Source organism: Sceloporus occidentalis, unplaced genomic scaffold (genome assembly GCF_023333645.1).
Source record: "Sceloporus occidentalis isolate IW3139 unplaced genomic scaffold, rSceOcc1.0.p SCAF_17, whole genome shotgun sequence".
NCBI classification, from domain to species: domain Eukaryota; kingdom Metazoa; phylum Chordata; class Lepidosauria; order Squamata; family Phrynosomatidae; genus Sceloporus; species Sceloporus occidentalis.
In genome coordinates, this window is record NW_028316997.1 from 8,927,649 (window position 1) to 8,951,240 (window position 23,592).

Genomic DNA, 23,592 nt, shown 5'->3' on the forward strand with positions numbered 1-23,592 from the left:
CAAGCCAGCACCCATGGGACTGAAAGGAAAAAGATATGTACGTTTAAAAAATTCTGAATAACAATTAAATAATTCAACATAATACAGTTATGAATTAAAAGTTAATTGTTAATGATGCATTTGTTTGATAGCATCTCTTTCCCTGGCCGTAAAGTGTATGTTTAGCTCCAGTACCCAGTGTTATACAAAGATGTGTCTACCTGGTGGCAAAGTGTCCCTGGAATTTTTCCTTTTCTCTTTCTGGAAAAAAGCCTGCCCGACCCCAGCAAAACTAATCGTCTTCTAATTAACTTGCAATGATGTCAGAGATGACAGGCTTAGCAATAAACATAGACCGGATTCAGAGATCCCGTTGAATAATTCAATAAGAAAATACAGCAAAATGGTATGTCATTAAAAAAAAAAAAAAGTTTTTTTGCGTATTTAAGATTAGTACATTAAAATATAAAAATCTAGGAATGTTGGGGGAAAAACAGCACCTTGAACTACTTAAAAAATAAAGTTGTGGCAGCTCTGGTTACTTAGCTACTATATTTTTAGTTCTGACAGGGAAGAAGGGAGTACTAGCACCATACCCTTAAATGTGGGGATCCACATGTGGTAGGGATCCAAACACCTATAGGAATAACCTGCTCATAGATGCCTTACATAGTTTATTAACCTTATGTATTCTATGTATTCTATGCACTTTACAGGCTAAATATATCTTATGCATGATGTGTAGAAATGCAGTATCAATATTTGTTTTTTATGGTATTTTTGTTTTTTTCAAGCCATGAATGTATGGATGGCAACAATCAACCTGTACTGTTAGTGATTTGCCACTAAGATTTTTCTCTATACTGTTTTCTATGTTTTTGAAACACCAATGCAGTAAATGTGCAGTAATACTGCAGTAAAAGTGCAGTATTGCAGTTTTTTCATGTCCAAAAAACTGCAGTATTACTTCAGAAAAACTGCAGTAATTTTTTTGTAAGGGTAAGTTTTAGAGTGGTATATATATATTAAGGGACCACTTATGCTATAACATGTATGACCACCAGATGTCACTGTTTCTTACTGTGATTATTCACCTCATTAGGCTCCAGAGCAATCATGTCTACTCCATTGGAGTGGAAAAGAAGAAATAGATGTATTACTTTATTAATGAGTTGCTGCAAAGTATACGCAGATTGAATGAATAAGACAATACATTCAGGTGTGAAAAAAACTAATTGAGACAATCCGCATTTATAATTACTCACAGTAGGAATGCAATTTATGTAGCACGTAAACACAGAGCGCTGAACAGATGATATGGAGAGAAAATGCGGAAATGGCAAGAATAAAGGCAGTGCCAGTCTGGTAAATGCATAATTGTAGGTGTTTTTAAAGGGACTTTACCAAGAGTAAATACACCAGGCCATAGAATATATTTCTTGGATCATTGCGTACAAATTCTCTCATCACACTAAACACCTTAATCTGCAAGGGTATCCTTACATAGAGGGGGCTTGGGAACAAAAAACATATAAAACATAAAGGTTTGCTTGACAATTAGCAAAAAATAATAACATTTCATGAAAACAGGTGGATGAATATTTAACGTGACCCTTGTTATGTCCAAAGCAGCCCAATCAATTCACAGTCAGGAAATAGTTCATTTAACAGGAAATGTGTGGAACAATGGTTTTCTTTAACACCATGACAAGGCCCGCAGACTGATAAGACCTGTATGGTTTTTTTTTTATTTCCCTTGTTTAACCATATATCTACAGTTTGTCATCTTTTCTCTTTTACACTTCCTCTTACAAGAGTAGTGAAGATGCATAGTCCCCAAACTGCGCTACCATCATACAATGTGAGAGACAGGAACAATATCATTTTACATATTCTCACATACGAAAAAAATATATGAGCAGTGTGTGGTGTGTTCCCTGGATTTATAAGGCTCATTTACCACTAGGATTGGTCCTTCTACACACAATGCTTTATCTATCCAAAGAATAAAATTCCGATTTCCAGTGATTCTAAGCACTTGATAAATGTAGGCCATTGTCTCAGATAATCATTCATATTGAGTACTTTCAGCATGCACATTAATGGCACTGCAATGCCCCCCCCCCCCCAGGATCTCCCTATAGTGTACAACAACTCAAACAAAAAGATGGTTGGATTGCAGAGAGAGAGAGCATTACTTAAAATGCTTCTTACGCTCTTACCATTAATTTAGGTCAGACAATAAATAATAATAATCAGAAGTGATTTTTCAGTTTGTTACATTGTAATATGTATTCCGGTTCATGTGTATCAAAGGCAGGACAAGAGCTACATCCAATAAAAACAAAAACAGCAGAAACATTCATTGATCACCAAGGAGTGTTTCTGCTGATTGATTCAGATTTTTGCATTTTCACATTATAAACATAATCAGTTAATATAACAGTCTTGTATGAAGTGTACTTTGTTATTCTTGTTTGTAAGAAATCCAAATCAAATATATTTAAGGTGGTTGAAGGATATGTATGTGATGGTCTGACACAGAAGGTCACAGGAGCTATATTGGTAGACTAGTACATTGGGAAGTGAGGCTGCTGTGTTTTTTGTTAACTCAATGCTGATAACCTGACCACAAATCTCGCTAAACTATTGTGGGGTAGGAGACTGACCAGTACTTTCTGTTTTTGTCTACTGTGGAAGGATAGGAGTAGCACTAGGGCAAAGCATTTGAAATGTGTGTATATATATATATATATAGATATATATACACACACACACACACATACATAAATGTATCTACATCCTTGAGACATGCTTATAAATATACATATTTCAGGGCATGTAACTAACGCTATGAACGTATTTATAGAGATAGCAGCTGTTAAATGTTACTCACGAACAGGTTGGAGTTAAACTTTCAATTAGAACTAAAGGTGTTTACTATGTGTGGGAATAACATAGGGGAGGGGTTCGGATGTATATATATATATATATATATATAAATATGTGCTGCCTCAGAATGTTAAATTATGTGTTGTATTGTTAGGGCATATGTCCTATGTGACCTCCCTTTGGCTCTACTCATCCTACCACAAGGTGTTTAGTCCTTTCCTATATTTTCTAAACTTTATTTTATTAAATCATGGGGGGAAATGCAGTTCTATATGGTGCAATAGAGATAGTGAGGGATCATAACAAGTATGGCATATTTTAACATCCCGCAAGGGAAGGCTCCAGGTGGTCAGAGCGCAGAAGTTCCCAGGTATGCTTATGCCCATGCATTCAAAATCAGACAAATAAATCCTCCCTTTGAAAAAAAAAGTCTTACCTCTCTCTGGAAAAAATTCCAAGCATTAGTTAGCCAGTGGTATCTGGGAAACCCATAGTTTGGCATTCTAGCCTTCAAACTGACCATGTCTGACCACTGAACTTGAGCCTGGAATGATGAAAAAAAAAATAGATATATTCACAATAATACTGTTTTTTCAGGCATCAGTGAAGAATGTATTGTTTACTTTGCATACACACATGCTGGGGTCTATTTACTAAACAGAGAGTTTTTGTTTCAACTCCGTCAATTCACTGTGAATTATGTAAGGCCAACCCCAGTGAGTGTTAACTGCAGTATGAACTTGGCTGGCTTTGTATAATGTATAGTTAGACCAGAGTTATCCAAAGTCTCCTCATCCATTGGCTTATATATTATGCAGGGCCAGCTAAGCCCGTCACACTTGAGAAACCTGCCATTGTCGGCCATTAATAATGAATAATGACAAGATGAAGCTGAAACCACAACTCTCCTGGCAACTATCCCTTTAGTGAATAAACCCCATTGATATTGCTGGGTACATGCATGTAAATGGATTGATACATATGCAAAGCCATTCATGTGAACTTACATTTACAGAAAATTATTAAATCTAATCAAAAAACTTTTAGTTATGTTATCAGATCATGTATTTATCTCTTTTGTCTTCCCTGAGACAAAAACTTTGGCAGACAGGCATTTTCATTGTAGCCTGTGAAAATTGGCAGCTTTTGGGTAGATAAAAGCTTTTTCTATTTGATTTTTTTTAGTACAAAGGGACAAAGTGTGTCCCGGTTTTAGTCAATTCAATGTTAGACATAATATTCTATGCAGTTATTAAGTTATTGCAGTTTTCATTATTTCAAAGCCAACTTTAACAATAAAATTACTACCACTTCAGCAGTAAATTAAACTAAATATGATGTGGTGAATTAATGATCAGAATTTTTAAATCAAATCCAAGGACATTTAAAAAATTTTATTATTTTCTTCCAAATTATGACCAAAGAAGCAGGAATGATTAACTGTATTTTATTGTACCGATGGGATGATTAAAGAAATGTACAATAATCGGCAAATTTTCATCAGAAATAAGCATGTTTTTTACTTCATAACCAAAGGTAGTTTGTACACTAAAGACCAGGGCTTCGTGGACATTTTACAACATGTTAGTTCCGACAAAAACAATATATTGATTTTGATCATGCTCATATACAATATTTCTCAGGATTAAAATATAAAAAAGGTTGACAAAACTTATCCACAGTGGGACATGTCCCAGTGTTCATTGCAACCACAATTTATCAAGATATCATAGTACATCCTATAGGTGAAAAGGGATTTGTTGCCTATACTCAGTTCCTGCAGCTCTACCTGAGCCTCCAAACTGTTGGGATTATTAAAGTACCTGGTCCCCTATTTTAGCGCTCAATTTGTTGGTAGGTTATTCTGGATGAATAACTCCTATAGTGTGTGATACTGTTACTGGCATTGTGGCACTGACAACAGAATACTGGTCAAGCTTCCTCATTTATAAGCTCTGTAAGCAACTGCCACCCATCCCACATATGCTGTTCCTACAAATTATTTTTAAGTGTGTAGGAAAATTCTTTATATTATTCTCAGCCCTGATTCAGTGACTATGTATGCAGGGCAGGAATGGCCCTAATATTATTAATGTGGGCCCAGTGGTGCAACGCTGTGGGGCTTGCATGTTGTGCGAGCAACCTCTATTTTACCACCCTGGGGTAATAGTAACTCAGCAGGGTCCCATTGCGTGACCTGGGTGGCAAAAGAAAAGATGCTTGCATGGTGTGCAACCTCCACAGAGAAAACTGCAGATGAGATAAGGGGGTGCAAGAGGGAGTATGAATAAGTGAATGAATGAATGCATAAGTGTCAGCATGGATGTAGATGTGAGTTTGTGTGTTAGCATGGAAGTGTTTGAGGGGCAAAGATAGCACAGACAGGTTTTTTGGGAGGCAGAAATGACACAGGCAGGCTTTCTGGGTCGGTAAAGGTGGCACAGGAAGGCTGTTTGCAGATAAAGATCACAGAGGCAGGCTGGGGGGTAGAAATGGCACAGGCAGGCTGTTTGGAGGGCAAACATAGCATAGGCAGTCTGCTTGGGGGCAAAGTTGGCACAGGAAGACTGTCTGGGGGAAAAAACAAGGCCTGTGCTAAAAAAGGTGTCCTGTGCTAAATGAAAATGGATAGACAGACAGGCTGTTTGGGGATGGCATATACAGGCTGTTTGTAGGTACAGATCACAGAGGCAGGCTATTTGGGGGTAAAGATGGCACAGACAGGCTGTTTGGGGGCACAGACAAGCTGTTTGGGGACAAAAGATGGAACAGACAAGCTGTTTGGGGCACTGACAAGCTTTTTGGGGGCTAAGATGGCACAGACAACCTGCTTGCGGGAACAGATGGCACAGACAAGCTGTTCGGGGATAAAGGTGACACAGACAAGTTGTTTGGGAGGTCAAAAGTGGCACTGTGAGACACGTTTCTTGTGATGTCGGGGGGAAAAAGTTTCCCAGGTACTTATTTGGGCCTTTTAACACTTTTGGTTCCTGAGATTTTAATAATAATGTGGTATTATGTTATCATTAAGGAACAATTTAATATAATTTGAATAAATAATGATTTATAGGTATTCAGATGGCAAATAGTGTGATTCAGATAGGTATGTATAAGGGGTGTGGGCACAAGAGCTTGGCCATGTGTTGGTGTCCAAATATTTCCACGGCTGCTTTTTTGATTCTCAGTCCGGCCTTTATGTACAGTGCTGGGCAGTCCACTTATCAAAATACTGCCAAATTCTACCAATTACGTATGATTCCTCACTTTGCTGCATCATTTTGTTTCATACCACCTTGCCCAAAAAATTACAGCAGACATCTGTTTTCTATTATAATTGTGACGGGTAACATATAGCCATTGGGAGAAAACCAATGTTGTGTCCTTTGTATGCCTTATTTAATAGCATGTTTTTGTTGCTGTTTCCAGACATTACCCTATCAGTAAAATGTGAGTAATAAAACAAGCAGAAACTGTTTAACTTGGCAGTATTACTGACAACTTAAAAGCTGGGAGCAGACTTGTGTTGTACAAGACATGTTATGGTCTACACTAGATAAATTAAAAAAAATATATAAACTAGAAAGATTGTTCTTATAAATAACATTAACTGCTACTTACAAGTCAGTTATTATAGTCCTATAACAAAAGGAGAAAGAGGTGTGGGAACCACTGGTCCTGCAACACTTAACACTCAGGCATAAAAATGTGATCCAGAAAAGGTGGTCTTAACATCCTAACAAAAAATATACAGAAAGGGGACCGCACAACCCAAAAAGAGGCATACACATTTAGATTCCCGGGTTGCTGCCAGAGGTATCAGGCTAATTATAATATTACAAAAAGATAACCCAAGTAAACACAAAATGCAGTTTTTAAATTAGGATTTCTTGTAAAAATGCTATCCAACCCTCAAGGTCCCACAGGGGGTCATCTATGACCCCAAAAAATCTAAAAGATTAATGTGGGGAGGCAATGGGAAAGAAGAAGAGACAGGAGGATGATACTGGGATGCTGGAGGTGGATCTATAGATGACTTTACTTACAAGCAATGAGACATAGCCCTTTTTAACAAATGCAATTTCATTGACATGTATTCTTTTCATAAAACTAACATTAAAATATTAAAAATAAAACAATTGAAAGTACTTTAATTGAAAATATATCTGGTTGTTTATTGGCATAGCTACATTTGAAGCAACAGTTTTAGGAAGGTCTCCAGAATACACCAGAAACAGTACATTTCCACTTGCTTCGCTTTTTTTTGTTTTCACATACCGAAATTTCCTGCTCATACGTCCAGACACCACATGCCAGCTCAATGCAGAAAATGACCAACAAGCTCCCGAAATACTGAAAAAAAAAAAAGCAAAGCTAATGACGAAGTAGTCTGGTGCTCTATGGAAAAATCTGGAAACTGGTTAGCATCAGGTAGAAGAATAGAACCAATCAATTATAAACATTGATATTTAGAATGCTTAAATTCTGAACATTTATTTATAGAAAGTATATATTTTTTTGCATGACTGTGCATACAGTGAATAAACTTACCAAATGTAAATGAGAGCTCTAAATATAAGCTTACAATTTAAAGTACAATGTATTTAGGAAGGACAGATACACTTTAACTATAAAATCTCTGAATTCCAAACATTCTTAAGGTCCACTGAAAATTTTAATTCAGAATTTTGAATTCAGAAAATATGTCCATAGTGACACACACATATAATCAATAGCGCTGTGAAAAAGTAGTTGCCCCTTCACGATTTTGTCTATTTTTGCTTATTTGTCAGCATGAACTGGCTTTTTAAGGTCATGCTACAGCATCTCAATCAGATAGGCCACTTCAAAACCTTCACTTTGTTTCTTTTAAGCCATTCAGAGATGGACTTGCTTGCATGCTTTGGATCATTGCCCTGCTAAATAACCCAACTAAACTGTGGGTCACCAACTGATGGCTGGATATTCTCCTTATGGATTTTTTGGTAGAGAGCAGAATTCATGGTTCCATAATTTATTGCAAGTTGCACAGGTCCTGAAGCAGCAAAGTAGCCCAAGACCATCACACTACCCTCACTGTGCTTGACTGTTGGTATGATGTTCTTATACACCCATGCCTTCCAAAGAATTCCACATTTGACTCATCAGTCCACAAAAAATTATCCCAAAAGCAGTGTTCCCTCTAAGCTGTGCGCTTGTGCGCACACACATAACTTTTTGAGGGAGCGCACACGTCCTAACATTGTGCGCACAGTACCCAACGGGGAACTGGGGGGGGGGCGGGCAGTCCGTCCAGGGTGCCGTCCAGGGTGACGCTGGCACTCCTCCAGAGACGGACAGTAATGTCCGCCGCTGGAGGAACAAGCTCGGTTGGGGAGATCAAAAATCTCACCCCAACTGGCTTAAAATCAATCAAGGGAGCGGGAGGTCTGTTAATGCAGACCTCCGATCCTGCTCCCTTGCTGATGCTGTGCGTCGGGATTTGATGTCAGATCCCGGCGCACAGCACTGAAGCCACGCCCACCATCTTCACTGCACCGGAAAGACAGGACACAGAAGAAGAAGAGGCAAGAGGAAGAACGAAGAGGAGGAGGAAAAGTAACAGAGGAAAGGTAGGAAAACATTAAGTGAGATTAGTAAGTGTGTAAGAGTGATGGGTGTTATGCTCTAGTTTATGCTGAATGTTTGTTAATTAATGTGTGTGTGATAGCATGGATGTGTAAGTGGCGGGGGGGGTAGCATGGCATAGGGAGGCTGTAATCACATTAATATTAGGTTCCAGCATGTACTGGCTGCCTGGGCATGATAGGAGTGTGATTGCTGTTAGCAATTTTATATATATATGTATATATATATATATATAATATTGTTGTTGGGGTTTTTTTGTCCAATTTTGGTGTGTTATTTTTAATAAAGTGGGGTTTTTTTTAAAAGGGGGGCTCATTTGATGCTGAATTTTCAGTCCAGAATTTTCATTTCGGTGCACCCCTATATACTAAGCCAGACACTGAAGCGGTAGGCCTACACCACATCAATGTTTGGCTTAGTATATAGTGATAGGGGTTATGCTACATTATTGGCAATGTCTGGCTCAATGTATAGTGATAGGTGTTGTGTTGTGCCTCAGTATATAGTGATAGGTGTTATGCTGTACCACCGTCAGTGCGTGCCTCAGTATATAGTGATAGGTGTTATGCTGCTCCATCGTCAATGTTTGCCTCAGTATATAATGATAGCAGTTATGCTGTACCACCGTCAATGAGTGCCTCAGTATATAATAACAGTTATGCTGCACCACTGTCAATATTTGGCTCAGTATATAATGATAGCAGTTATGTTGCAACACCGTCAATGTCTGCCTCAGTATATAGTGATAGGTGTTATGCTGTACCCCAGTCAATGTGTGCCTCAGTATATAGTGATAGGTGTTATGCTGTACCCCTGTCAATGGTTGCCTAACGACAGAAGCTATGCAGTTTTTCCCAATAAAAAAAATAATTATATATATATATATATATATATATATATATACACACACATATATATATACACACACATACATATATATATTGATCCTTTATGCAGCCCGGAGCCCCCGCTCGTGATTCACTCATAATTAACTTTTGCGGTGAGAATTTCACCTTTAAAATAGACCATGGAGTCAAAAGGGTTGGAAATATATAGCTCACCCCCTTGCAATGTGATTTTTTTCAGCTCCACCAACTTCGCTTTATATGGATTGTAGAAGCATATTGTGCGCACAAAATTTTGGCTCTGGGAAAAGTTTTGCGCAACAGAAATTTTCTGCGCACACCACCCAAGAAAAATTAGAGGGAACATTGCCCAAAAGTCTTCTGGGTCACCAAGATGTTTGTTGGCAAATGTGAGAAGAGCCTTGGTAATCTTTTTGGTCACCAGTTGTTTTTGCTTTGCACCATGGATACCATTTTTGTACAGTCTCTTTCTTACTGTTAAATTGTAGACACTGACCTTATCTGAGGCAAACAAGGCCTGCAGCTCTTTACATATTAGACTGGCTTATTTTGTGACCTTCTGGATGAGTCGTCAATCCGCTCTTGAAAGGAATTTTGGTAAGCTGGCCATTCCTGGGAAGGTTCACCACTGTTCCAAACGGCTTTGTAACCCTTTCCAGACTGATAGATGTCAATGACTTGGTTTCTTGGTTTGAATTTGTTTAGATCGTGGCATAATCGTTAGCCTACTTAATGTTGCAAGACAGGTTCTGTATAATTGATGTTTCAATTCAATAGGACTGGCAGTAATCATGTCTGGGTGAGATCACTGAAATGGAACCCAATTATCAATGAAATTTCGTTATTTGGTTAGTTTAGTAACTACGGGGTCAATTACTTTACCACATAGGATCAGGTAGGGTTGCATTGTTGTTTTCTTTTATGCATAAAATCATCATTTAAAACTGAATTTTGTGTTTAGAACACACACATATATATATATATATATATATATATATATATATATATATATATATATATAATATGAATGAGCGCTTGTATGTGAATGCATCCAGTCTAGGCACTAGAGGATTTGCAGTTTGTGCACATTTAGGGATCTACAATAGGGAGAAGTCAACCGCTAAGGAAAAGTAATCACTGCTGCCTCCGGTCACTCAGCCATTCTACGTTTTGTTGGCTTATATATAATTCATCTTGAATTAATTCAAAAATGTTATGTCCAATGTTAAGAGAAAAATGCATTCTTCTCTAAGATCAAGCTTTCAGGCTTCTTTTCATTTTTCATGAATAAATGCACGGTGCATAACTTGAGATAAAGGTTGCTTCGGCTGCTGTGTTAATACTCAGATGTGTGTTATAGGCGACTGAGACAACGATGCTTAAGGATGGAAAATACACAAGTGACACCTACTGCCATACTTCAAGGTTCTGTTGCTTTTTTTGTGCAGTACTGAAGACTGAAAACTGCCTAATATTATTATATTTTTTATTTATTATTATGGACATACATTTGAAACAGAAACATAGGAAGTTAGGACAGAATAACAAATTTAAATTTATTAAATATATACATGTGCTATCAAAGTGACAAGGGGACAATTTTTAGCTCAGATGTAAGACTAATATCAGTAAGAACAAGGCCCAAATGGAGTTACCAATTAGACGCAATATGAATAGAATTTTTTGTAGCCTGGGGGAATTGCTCCTCCATCATCACTTCGGACAGATTTACATAGAAATTCCTTTTGGGTATTTACACAATACAAAAGAACACCTGGCCAAATGTGATGTTGGCTGAGTAACATAGGAGTTGCAGTTTCACAACAAGCTATGATTGTGCATTCTGAATGTTCACAAAGCATGTTTTGATGCATCATGAATGCCATGAGAGGTGCACACGTAGTTCTGCTTTCTAGGAGAGGCTATGGAAACAAATGGAACTCGAAAAACATAATAGTAAATAGTTTTTTTCCTCAAGAACAATATGTTTTTACAGAGAAAAAAATATCCCTTTATATCCAGTAAATATTTTTCCAGAGGGTTAAGTTTACCCAGAGCTGACTAGTAAGTCCAGTAAGAAAAAAAAAACAATCGAGAAAAGAAAATGGTATTACTACATGAGCACTACATAACTCATGTGTGAAGGAAGGGCAGTGAAGTGCAGACAGAATCACAGAATTCTCTTATCCAGTAAAAGCAACATAAAACATGAACATAAAAACAGCATTCCGTAATGATAGGAAAAACTTCAGAACCCCAAACAAGGTGCTGACCCAACAACACCTGCTGACCTTTCATTCCTACATTAAACTTTACCTGGGTTTGTTAGGAAGAAAAACAATATTCTTCCTTTCATACACCTATTAATATTACTATTATACTTTATTTATAAAGCGCCGACAGATTCTGCAGCTGTACAAAGAAAATGATACAGATAACAACAAGTACGATACAGCAATTGACATACAGATACAAGAGAAATGAAGGGCCCTGTTCCCGCAGGAACTTACAATCTAGGTATAGACAGATAGGCACACACTCATAACATGTTTGTACTAATGCTTTTATAAACTCTGTTCGGTTTTTTTAGAGATTTAAGATTCATTTCCGTTCCCATGTATTTATTATATATTCGGGCTGAATTCAGTGAAAGTAAGAGAGATTATTTAAATGTCAATGTGCTTTTTCAAACCCATGTGCTAAATGGAAGCATACCAATCATTATGCATTAGAGGTGTATGTGAAGAGAATTCTAATCCTAATCCTGTCTAAGGACCTCCCGATCACGGCGCGGCACGGCCTCGTGGCAGGCCGCGCTCCCGGACTCCCGGTCTGCGGGCACGAAGTGCAGAGCACGAGCCGCGCACCCGGAGAGGAGGGGGGCGGGGCTTAACCCCGTTTATGCAACCTCCCTCTCCCACAGCCACCAGAGGGAGGGGGAGGAGATAGACCCAGCTCTGTCTCCCTACACTCAGGTGTAGCAAGGGGGAGGGAGACAGGCACTTTGGGAGGTGGGAGTACAGGTGATAGGGGGTGGGAGCCTGATTACCTGCCCCTATATAAACTCCCCAAACCTCTACACCAGTGCTTCTTTGTTAAGCTTCAAGTGCTTGCTTATCCCGACCTCTAGTACTCGTGTCCTTGGTATCCTGACCTTTTTGGCTTTCGTATTCCGTTTATGCTGTCTGCTGCCTGCCTTGACCTTTGGACCGTGACCTCGACTATTCTCCTGGATTTGCCCCTCTTTGTGCTACGCTCCTGGACTCTGTATAGTGGTGCCTGCGCCACGCTCCGCACCCCTCACCTGACAAAACAAAGAAGCCATTATGGAGCCTGCAGGCGCTGCTGATGCGCTCCACGCCTTGACCCAACAGATGGCAGCTATGGCCCAAAACATGATGGACCTACAGGAGAATCAACTCCTGCTCCGCCAACAGCTCCAAGTCGTCCAAGGGGCCATACCCCAACCACCCCCTGAAGGGGTTCTCCCTGGACCCGTGGGGGAACCATTAGCGGAAGGGGCAGGAGTCTTCCCTGAACCCCCGGTTCGGTTGCCTGCTGTCTTCGACGGAGACCGCACCAAGTATCAGGCGTTCGTGTCCTCGTGTGAACTGTTGTTTGCCTTAAAGCCTCGCACTTATGCTACGGACTATGTCAAGGTGCGTTCGGCTATCTCCCTCCTGTCCAATGGCCCCATGATCTGGGCCCATCACCTATTGCTCACGCAACACCCTGCATTGGAGACCTGGGTACTGTTCCGCCAGGCCATGGACGGTTTATATGCAGACCCCCACAGAAGGGGGACTGCTGAGAACCTCCTCCACAACCTCCGGCAAGGTCGCAAGCCGGTGGAGGACTACGTTTCGGAGTTCCGGAGCCTGGCCACAGAGACCCGGTGGAACGAACCTGCTCTGCTCCACCAGTTCCGCCTCGGGTTGGCGGAGTCCCTCAAGGATGAATTAGCCCGGGTGGATCCCCCGGCCACCCTGGATGCCCTGATTCACGCAGTCACCCTATTGGACCGCCGTCTCCGGGAACGTCGCATAGAGCAGGGTCCTCCTCCTCTCTCTCGTCCAGGCTTCCCCAACCGTCCTCCAACTGCGACTCCGAGTCCTTCCTCCAATGATGCTGTGGAACCCATGCAAATCGGGGTGGCAAGAGGACCCCTGTCGACAGCCGAAAGAACCAAACGGAGGAACGAGAACCTCTGCATGTATTGCGGGAAGCCGGGGCACTTGGTTCGTGTATGCCCCCTAGCACCGCCTCGAGGTAAGGCCACGTCTTTACGTACCTCTTTATGTCTCAACGGGGCTGCCTCTCACCTCTCCGTTCCTGTGTTATTGCAGTGGGGCGATAAGTCCGTACCCCTACGCGCCATCCTGGATTCCGGGGCCAGCGAAAGCTTTCTGGACACTGACCTAGCCCATCGCCTTCACACCCCCACACGTCTCAGGGACCCACCTCTCGAAGTCCGGCTGGTGGACGGGAGACCGATATCATCAGGGCCGGTGACCTCCGAGACTATCCCTCTCCGCCTTACCGTCGGAACGTCACATCACGAGACGGTGGTCCTCAACCTTGTCCACACTCCCATGTACCCCCTCATCCTGGGTCTTCCCTGGCTCTGTAAACACGATCCAACAATAAAGTGGTCGTCAGGAAAAGTCACGTTTTGTTCGACCTTTTGTGTGCAACATTGTATCGCGAGGGCTGCGCTCTCCCTTATCGAGCCTCCGTCGACTCCTTCAGCTGGGGCTTCTATGCTACCCGCCCCATACCGTGGTTTTGCCTCTGTTTTTTACCCTAAGGAAGCTGAACGTCTTCCTCCACACAGACCGTACGACTGTCCTATCGATCTCCTCCCGGGGGCTCCCATACCGTTCGGTCGTATCTTTCCCCTCTCGGAACCCGAACTCAAGATCCTCAAGGAGTACATCGAGGACAACCTGAGGAGAGGCTTCATCCGACCTTCCACTTCCCCGGCCGGTGCCGGGATCTTCTTCATAGGGAAAAAAGATGGAGGACTCCGACCTTGTGTCGATTACAGGGAATTGAACCACATCACCATCAAAAACAAGTATCCCCTGCCTCTGATTCCCGAACTCATGGACCGCCTACGGGAGGCGCAAGTGTACTCCAAGCTTGATCTACTGGGCGCCTATAACCTGGTTCGCATCCGGAAGGGGGACGAATGGAAGACAGCTTTTCGTACCAGATACGGACATTACGAGTACCGGGTCATGCCGTTTGGTCTCTGTAATTCACCAGCCACCTTTCAGCGGTTCCTCAACGACTTGTTCAGGGACGTGCTGGACTCATGTGTTGTGGTCTATTTGGACGACATCCTCGTCTACTCATCCTCACTCGCAGAACACCGAAAGCACATGGCACTGGTGCTGACTCGGCTCCACCAGAACCACCTCTATGCCAAGCTCTCCAAGTGCACCTTCGAAACCACCAGGGTGGAGTTCCTGGGGTTCATAATCACCCCGGGGAAGATAGAGATGGACCCCAGGAAGGTGATGGCGATCCAGCAATGGCCTGTCCCGAACTCGGTCAAGGCCGTCCAAAGATTCATCGGTTTCGCCAACTTCTACAGGCGGTTTATCAAGGGGTTCTCTCGCCTGGTCCTCCCCATCACCAGTCTCACCAAGAAACATACCAAGTTTCGGTGGACACTACCCGCGCAAAAGGCGTTTGACATGCTGAAACAGCAGTTCACCACAGCCCCCATCCTCGTGCTCCCAAATCCTCTGAAGGCCTACTGGTTGGAAGTGGATGCCTCGGAGTCCGCTGTGGGGGCCGTTCTCTCACAGCGCCACGGAGCCCAAGACCTTCTCCATCCGGTCTCATATTTCTCCAAACGACTCTCCCCGGCTGAGAGCAACTACAACGTGGGGGACCGGGAACTCCTCGCCATCAAGATGGCCTTGGAGGAGTGGCGGCACCTGTTGGAGGGAGCACAATACCCCATCACCGTGTTCACCGACCATCGCAACTTGGAATATCCTCGTACAGCCAAGAGACTCTGCCCTCGGCAAGCCCGATGGGCGCTGTTTTTCACTCGCTTTCAACTCCATATCACCTACAGACCCGGGACAAAGAACACCAAGGCCGACGCCCTATCCAGACTGTACGACCCGGTGGAGGAACCAGTCTCGTCACAAGACGGGATCCTACAGTCAGCCCACTTCTTGGGCATACAGACGTCCCTCATGGACGACATCCGTCGACACAGCCGAACCCTCCACTCCGAACCAGAGACAGTGTCTTGCAAGGCCTCTCAGGGCCTGTTCCTGAAAGACGGGTTGGTGTATGTACCCCTCCTCGCGAGACACGCAGTTCTCCGCGCAGTCCATGACCTTCCCTCCTCCGGTCATGGAGGACACCGTCAGACCCGAGACCTCGCCCGACGATACTTTTGGTGGCCGACTATGTCAAAAGACATCGAGCAGTACGTCCACTCATGTTCAGTGTGCGCCCGATCCAAGAAACCCACCACCAAAACAGCAGGCCTCCTGCAACCCCTCACCATCCCCGAGCGACCATGGACAGACATCACCGTGGATTTCATCGTGGACCTACCACCCTCACAAGGCCACAACACAGTCATGGTGGTGGTCGATCGTCTCACAAAGATGGCACATTTCGTCCCCACCACTGCATTACCCACGGCGGCCAAGACGGCCGACCTGTTTTTGCAGGCCATATACAGACTACATGGGACTCCCCACACAGTATTGTCAGACCGGGGGACCCAGTTCACGTCCCGATTCTGGAAAGCGTTCTGTAAGGGTTTGGGAGTCCATCGCTGTTTGTCCTCCGCATATCACCCCCGTACCAATGGCCAAACGGAACGGGTGAACCAAATACTGGAACAATACTTGCGCTGCTACGTCTCGCACCTTCAAGACGATTGGCTCGCCTTGCTACCATTGGCGGAGTTCTCATACAACAACCACCTACAACGGTCCATAGGGATGTCTCCCTTTCAAGCGGTTTACGGGTACAACCCGTCCTTCCTCTTCGACCTTCCATCCACCGAGGGGGTCCCTCCGGCCCGGGACCGTATCCAGCTACTACAACAAACCGTCCCAGTCCTCAGAGCTGCACTGCAGAAAGCCCAAGAACACCACAAGAAACAATTTGACAAACACCATCGGCCGCATGCCCCTCTTCAAGTGGGCGACAAGGTGTGGCTCTCCTCCAAATACATACCCACTCGGACACCCTCCAAGAAGTTGGGTCCCACCTATCTAGGACCCTTTCTCATCACCGATTTGATCGGTCCGGCTGCCGTCAAGCTCAAGCTCCCTGACTCCTGGGGTATTCACCCAACGTTCCACGTCTCCTTGGTGAAGAGATGGGTCCCTCCTCTGGACGCTGGGGGAAGCAGCATTCCTCCTCCTCCGGTTCTGGTGGACGACGACCAAGAATACGAGGTGGAGAGCATCCTTGACTCCCGCATCCGCAGGGGTCGTTTTGAGTACCTGGTTCTGTGGAAGGGATACGGCCCGGAGGAACGGTCATGGGAACCCCTGGCCAACGTTCACGCCCCTGCTAAGATCCGATCCTTCCATCGCTCCCATCCTGGTCGTCCTGTTCCCCGTCGCGCCCGGGGGTCGCGTGTACGAGGGGGGGTATGTCAGGCCCGGCCGGGAGCACCTACCTCGCTGCGGGGGCCGCCGCCTCGGAGCGCGATCCCCACCGGCAGACCTCCTCGCGACGTGGCCGCACGGTCCCCGGACCGTGCGCCACGCAGAGTATCGGGTCCGGCGTCTCGGGAGACGTCGGGCAGGAGGTCTAATCCTGCCCGCGGACCTCCCGATCACGGCGCGGCACGGCCTCGTGGCAGGCCGCGCTCCCGGACTCCCGGTCTGCGGGCACGAAGTGCAGAGCACGAGCCGCGCACCCGGAGAGGATGGGGGCGGGGCTTAACCCCGTTTATGCAACCTCCCTCTCCCACAGCCACCAGAGGGAGGGGGAGGAGATAGACCCAGCTCTGTCTCCCTACACTCAGGTGTAGCAAGGGGGAGGGAGACAGGCACTTTGGGAGGTGGGAGTACAGGTGATAGGGGGTGGGAGCCTGATTACCTGCCCCTATATAAACTCCCCAAACCTCTACACCAGTGCTTCTTTGTTAAGCTTCAAGTGCTTGCTTATCCCGACCTCTAGTACTCGTGTCCTTGGTATCCTGACCTTTTTGGCTTTCGTATTCCGTTTATGCTGTCTGCTGCCTGCCTTGACCTTTGGACCGTGACCTCGACTATTCTCCTGGATTTGCCCCTCTTTGTGCTACGCTCCTGGACTCTGTATAGTGGTGCCTGCGCCACGCTCCGCACCCCTCACCCGACAAAACCCATATATAGCACCAGCAGATTCTGTAGCAACTCCACTTGTTTTTTTAGTAAATAGTAAAAAACCATATACTTTAAAAATATTTAAAATCTGCCAGAATATGGAATATTTGAAATTCAATTTCAGTCTTTTCAACCTTGTTTTGAAAACTATTGTGTAAACTGTTTCATACTCTGAGCACATTTTATATTATGCAATAATTCATAAAATGCACTAAAAAGTACATTGACATGTAGCTTTCAGCTGAAAACTCTACATATTGAACAGAAAAAAAATATAAATAGAAGCTTTTAGTGTAGCAGACATTTACTCTGAAAATCACAATTTTCTAAGGAAAAAGCTCAATTTGTGCTCTTGAAAAAGCCAGAAACACTAAAAATGATGCTCACCTTATATAAACTGATACAAACTTGGATCCAATTTACTAAAGATTCCTTTATCTATGTGTACTGGCATAAAAACACAGGGAATTGGTGCTTTATAAGCCTAACAATTTTAATGATTTGTATCCCCATTTTGACAGTCAGCCTCCAAATCCTAACTACCGGTATGTATGGCTCTTTCAAATAAGATGGAGCTTTAAGAGTCTTGCATTCAGATTAACACTAGTCATTATACCTGTCCACAGAGAACAAAATTCAGTTAGATATCTCACAAAAAAAATCACTATTTATATATAGAGGAGCTACCGCATCCAAGGGAAAACCATACGCATTGAAAACTGTCACGTGTTATTATTTTTATTTAATAATCTATTTTCAAATTATTTAAATTTATATCCTGTACCCGATATTTCAGATGAAAGCAAGCAGTTCAATTAAATACCCTTGAGGTGGTTATTTTAATTGAAAACGTACACATTTTCTGTTTTCCAGAGATCTATTCAAACTCTTTTATTTAATAATATCATCGGGACAAATACTGGTTCAACCGTAAGGGTTAAATTGTCCGTGTTATATTGTGTTTACATTTATCTGCACATGTGCTAGATGTTCGTTCTACCTTTCTATTTTGTATTAGATTAGTTTAGATTGTCCAAAGATTTCTTAATCTAGTTTTTGATCATCTAGAATGTATGTGTAAATGTATACATGTAAGACTCTACGCATCGATGGAATCATTTATGTGAAGTGGTTTCCAAATTGATTTCTGTGTGGCTCTTATAGTGGCTGCAGTCTCTATTCTACAAACGCAAAAATGTAATCACAAAACCATGCATTTTTAACCACCATTAATGCCAATTAAGGTTTAGATTGCTAATTCTAATCAGCCCCTGGTGACTTGTTGCAAGTTCTACAACCTAAGGTGTAAAAGAAAAAAAATTGCTGACGTTTTTCTGCTGGTATATTGATAGCAAAGGTATTTCTTAATTTTGGAATTAATCTATTCAGTATACTATGTTTGGGCCAAACACAGCACAGCTGAGCATGTTCAATTACATAATGTGGAGTCTATACTCAGTTCCAGTATGGTTAATGAGAACAAAGCCTGGGGCCTGGGTAAGCAGGCACGGGCACATGTAGCCCCTTGGAGAAAGACTGAATTTCCCCCATTTTATAATATATATATTATTAGAGTTTGGCTTGTAGTGTAAATAGACACATGTCTTAAACTACTCAGGAACTGGTTTTCAACTTGGAACAACCGAAAGACAGCCACACTGTGCACAAGGCCAGTACAATGACTACTTTTGTCACAAATCTTAAATAAGGAAAAACTCCCACAGATTGTTTGACCCATCACAGCCATAATCATCAATGAAATCACCTCTCATTATAACAGATGGTGCAGGCTACTAACTACTAGACTTGCGCATTCGTCTTCGGGCGAACATGAAAACGAGTACGAAGAGGCCGTTTTTTTGTTCATTCCGAAGACACGCCGAAGAGAATACAGTGCCGGCAAAACGTAGGAGAAGACGAAGACTCACAACCACGAAGAATCTTCGTTTTTGCCGCGCAGCCGCCAAAATTTCAAACAGGAGTGAGCTGATCCTCGTCTGTCCAATCAGCTCACTCTTGTGACGTCACGCTAAGGGTCTCGTCTAATGCCTGTGCTGCTGTTTTTTGAATTCTGAAGGCGCCTTTATAAGACCAGAGCTTGCCTGAGAGATCCATTCATTTTTCACTGTGACTGCTTTGGCAACACTGCTGTGCTGCATCCGAGCGTTACAGAGAGAGATTGTTCTGTTCTGTGTGAGACTGGTAAGCCTCAGCCTGCCATTTCTCACAGTGTACTTCATCCTCACTTCAGTTCTACTGAATTAATATTTAATAATAATAATTTGATTAATTTAATAATTTTTTTATTTAATTTGTCATCAACTGTAGTGTATAGTGCTGTTTAATAGAATAAATAATAATTTAATAGTACATTATAATATTATATATATATATGTCAGTCATATATATATTATATACTATAGTATACTAGTGTAGAGTGTACTGTAGACATTCAAGACATCTACTAGTGTCTAATCTAAAATCAGTAATATTAATAATTAATAATTGAATACATTATAAAATTATATATATATTTGTCAGTTATATATACTATAGTTAGTAATAGTATACTAGTGTAGAGTGTACTGTAGACATTCAAGACATCTACTAGTGTCTAATCTAAAATCATTAAGATAAGAATTATTGATATTAATTAATAGTTAATTAAATTAGCTATAAATAAAAGTAATAATATTAATTAATTACTACTAGCGTATAGTTCAGCTAATCTTATTAGTACTGGTGCTGCAGCTCTATAGTTTGTGCTTTGTTTTAGCAACAGCAAGAGACCAAGTCAATTTTTCTTAATTAATAATCTTTCATTTTATTTCATTTGTTTTGCTCACCTCAGTCCATCAGTGAAGTGAACTTGTTGGGCTAGTGAGTGCAGCCGCATAAGTGCTGTGTGTTTCAGCAAGCAGTGAAGCTAACTGTTTTGCTGTGACATTTTATTTTATTTCTAATTTCTTTTCAAGAAAAATTGACTGTGAGACGACAACTACTGTACTAAGCAAAGCTTCAACTAATAGCTATAGTACTAAAATAATTCTAATCTTTAATCTTCTTAATCTATAATTTATTATATAATATAATATAAATTCTAATTCATAATCTATAATATATATATAAGTAATTCTTTCTAATTCATAAACTATAGTCTATCTATAATCCCTAATATAAGTAATTCTAATCTATTAATAATATAATATTATATATAACTTAACCTCACTTTAGCTTAGTGGGCTTGAGAGCATCTGCCTAGAGTTAGACTAGAATACTAATATAGCTTTAGGTTTAGCATAGTAGTAGGATAGGCTCTTAGGCCCGTGTAAATTCAAAGTCTTTTTTTATCCCCCCCTTTTTCTTTTTTTTTTTAAGTTTTTTTAAACACTACACTACAAAATTTGAAATGGATCCTCCTTTTGGGACTAAGGAGGGACAAGCTCCATCTACCACCACCACCACCACAACCAGCACCACCACCAGTTCTAAGATGCAGCCTTTGCGTCAGTCTAGTCGGCCAAGTAGGCCAAGCTCTCGCTTATCATTTGGGGAAGCATTGCTTGAAGGATCATCAAGTAAAGGAAAGGCACCAAAAGCAGGCAGTAGTAGTGCGGCTAGGCCCACGAGCTCTATGTTTTTTTACAGAAAGCCTAAAGCACCAGAAGCACGTTCAAAGTTAAAGGGTAGCACAACTAGTACTTCTACTAGCCCAGTGAGTAAAAAGAAGTGCCTTTTGCCCCAAGCAGCATCTTCCCCATCCACGAGCAGCATGCCAGGTACCAAGCAGAGCCAAATTATCAGCAAGACTCAGAGGGGTCCCAAACCAAAGCAATCTCATTCCTTTGTAGGGAAAACCACCACCACCACCACCACCTCTACCGTCTCTACCACCACTAGTGCTGCGCCTACTATTCCCACCGGTACCGCCACGCCATGTCCTCCTAGTACCTCTAGCAAGCCACCAAGTCCTTACAAAATTTTTGTAAAGACAGTTAGAGAGAGGGCTACACATAGTGGAACTCCACCTAGCGAGGTAGCAGAGGAGCCTGAGACTGAGAGGCCAAGTGCAGAGTCTGTTCTTCCTGCTCGCACTACTACTAGTCACGAGTCTCACGACAATATCAGTCTTAGCTCCAGCCTAGCAGGAATTCCATTCGATCTGGCTAATGAAGAACTAGACTATGAGCCAGAGGAAGTAGAGGAGATGGGTGGTCAGGAATCAGATTCCTGAGGGAGCAGTGTCCAAATGACTAGTGCACAATTTTCCCCTGAGCCTCCACCTTCTCCGCTACGATCATCACCATCACCACCACCAGCAGCAGCAAAACCTAGCAAATCTAAAGCTAAAGCAATTAGCAGTCCCACTATGGCCAGTACTTTTACCACCAGTCCCACCACCACTAGTTCTGCCTCTGTTCATCCACCCCGAGCAGTAGGAGCAGCACCCAAGGCACACTCCAAGGCTATGCGCGCCCCAATTTGGGAGCACTTTGAAAATGTTGAAGAAGGGCACTATGGAAAGTGCAAACATTGTGGGAAGCTAATAAGCAGAGGGAAAGTGTCTGGCCATTTTACCAGTGCTAGCATGAAGCATCACCTCAGCACTCAACACAACGCTGTGCTATTGGGGAAAGATGCAGAAGTAAAACTTAGTGCAGGCAGCATAGCTGGAGGCCGTGGAAAAACCCCAACAGCTGCTTCTTCTGAGCTAATAGCAGCAGCAGCAGCAGCAGCTAGTGCTGGCAGCCAGAGACCAAGGCAGGTTGGAGCACTGCATGTCCAGCCCACCCTGGAACAATTTGTGGCATTCCAATCCAAAAGGTCAATGCCCAAACAGCAGGCCAATAAAGTAACGTGACTGATTGGTCAGTTCATTGCTGTTGGAGGGGCATCCTTCTCTATGATCGAAGGGGACCCTTTCAAACAATTGATGGCGGCTGTGGCTCCACAATATACAGTTCCGTCACGTTCCACTTTCAGCAGGAACATTGTCCCCTCATTGTATCGGTCCTGTGTTGCAGCAGTGAAAGAGGAGCTTTCCAAGGCTGCTGGTCAGTGTGTTCATTTCACTACAGATTTGTGGAGTGCACCTAGCGGCCAGCATGCCTTTCTTTCCTTGACAGCACACTGGTGGCAGCCCGGTGTGTCTAAGGAAGCTGCTGCAGCAGGCTACCGATCTTTCCTTCTCCATGCAGAAGTGATGGATGAAAAGCACACTTCCCAAAATATTCTGCATGCAATGAGGAAAATGTTTAGCCTTTGGGTGGGAGCAGAGGCAGGCACCAATGTTGAAGTTGGTTTTGTGGTAACTGACGGAGGTGCCAATATGGTGAAAGCGCTGTGAGATGGTCATATTTTTGGTGTACTCTGTGCAGCCCACATCATCCATCTTGTAGTGAAGGCAGCAATGTCAGAAGGAACTAATGTGGTAGCAGTAGTTCTGTCCTGCTGCAGAAAGATCGCTGGGCACTTTCACCATAGTGTTAAGGCTAACCAACTTTTGAGGGAAGAGCAAGAGAGGTCAGGTCTTCCCGTACACTGCCTACGTCAGGATGTCAGTACACGGTGAAACTCCATGTTAGACATGCTGGAGAGGATTTTGGAGCAGCAGAGGGCAATCCATAAACTTGCCTCACAGCACAATATTGGGATTACATCTCCATTGAATAGGGAGGATTGGACAGTGATCGCCCAGCTAGTTGCAGTCCTTAAACCATTCAGGGATGCCACAGAAAATTTAAGATCAAACACTGCCAGTCTGGCCCAGGTAATCCCAGTGTTCTCCCATCTAGGCAGCAAGATGGATGTGTTCCTTGAAAACCGTGAGGCAGTTCAAGGTGGCACTCTACATCCTGACGTAGCAGCCA

The 23,592-nt window shown here is 42.9% G+C and overlaps 1 protein-coding gene across 1 annotated transcript in view; it reads right to left on the minus strand.

Moving 5' to 3' along the window:
• Window positions 1-23,592, minus strand: part of LOC149302810 (tetraspanin-12-like) — a 48,024-nt gene that overhangs the window by 7,079 nt on the left and 17,353 nt on the right. The window contains exons 4-5 of the mRNA XM_089481996.1: window positions 7,147-7,221; window positions 3,308-3,415 (exon numbers count right to left, since the gene is read on the minus strand). Of these exons, the coding sequence (XP_089338122.1) occupies window positions 3,308-3,415; window positions 7,147-7,221 (183 nt within the window). The remainder of the gene's footprint in view (window positions 1-3,307; window positions 3,416-7,146; window positions 7,222-23,592) is intronic.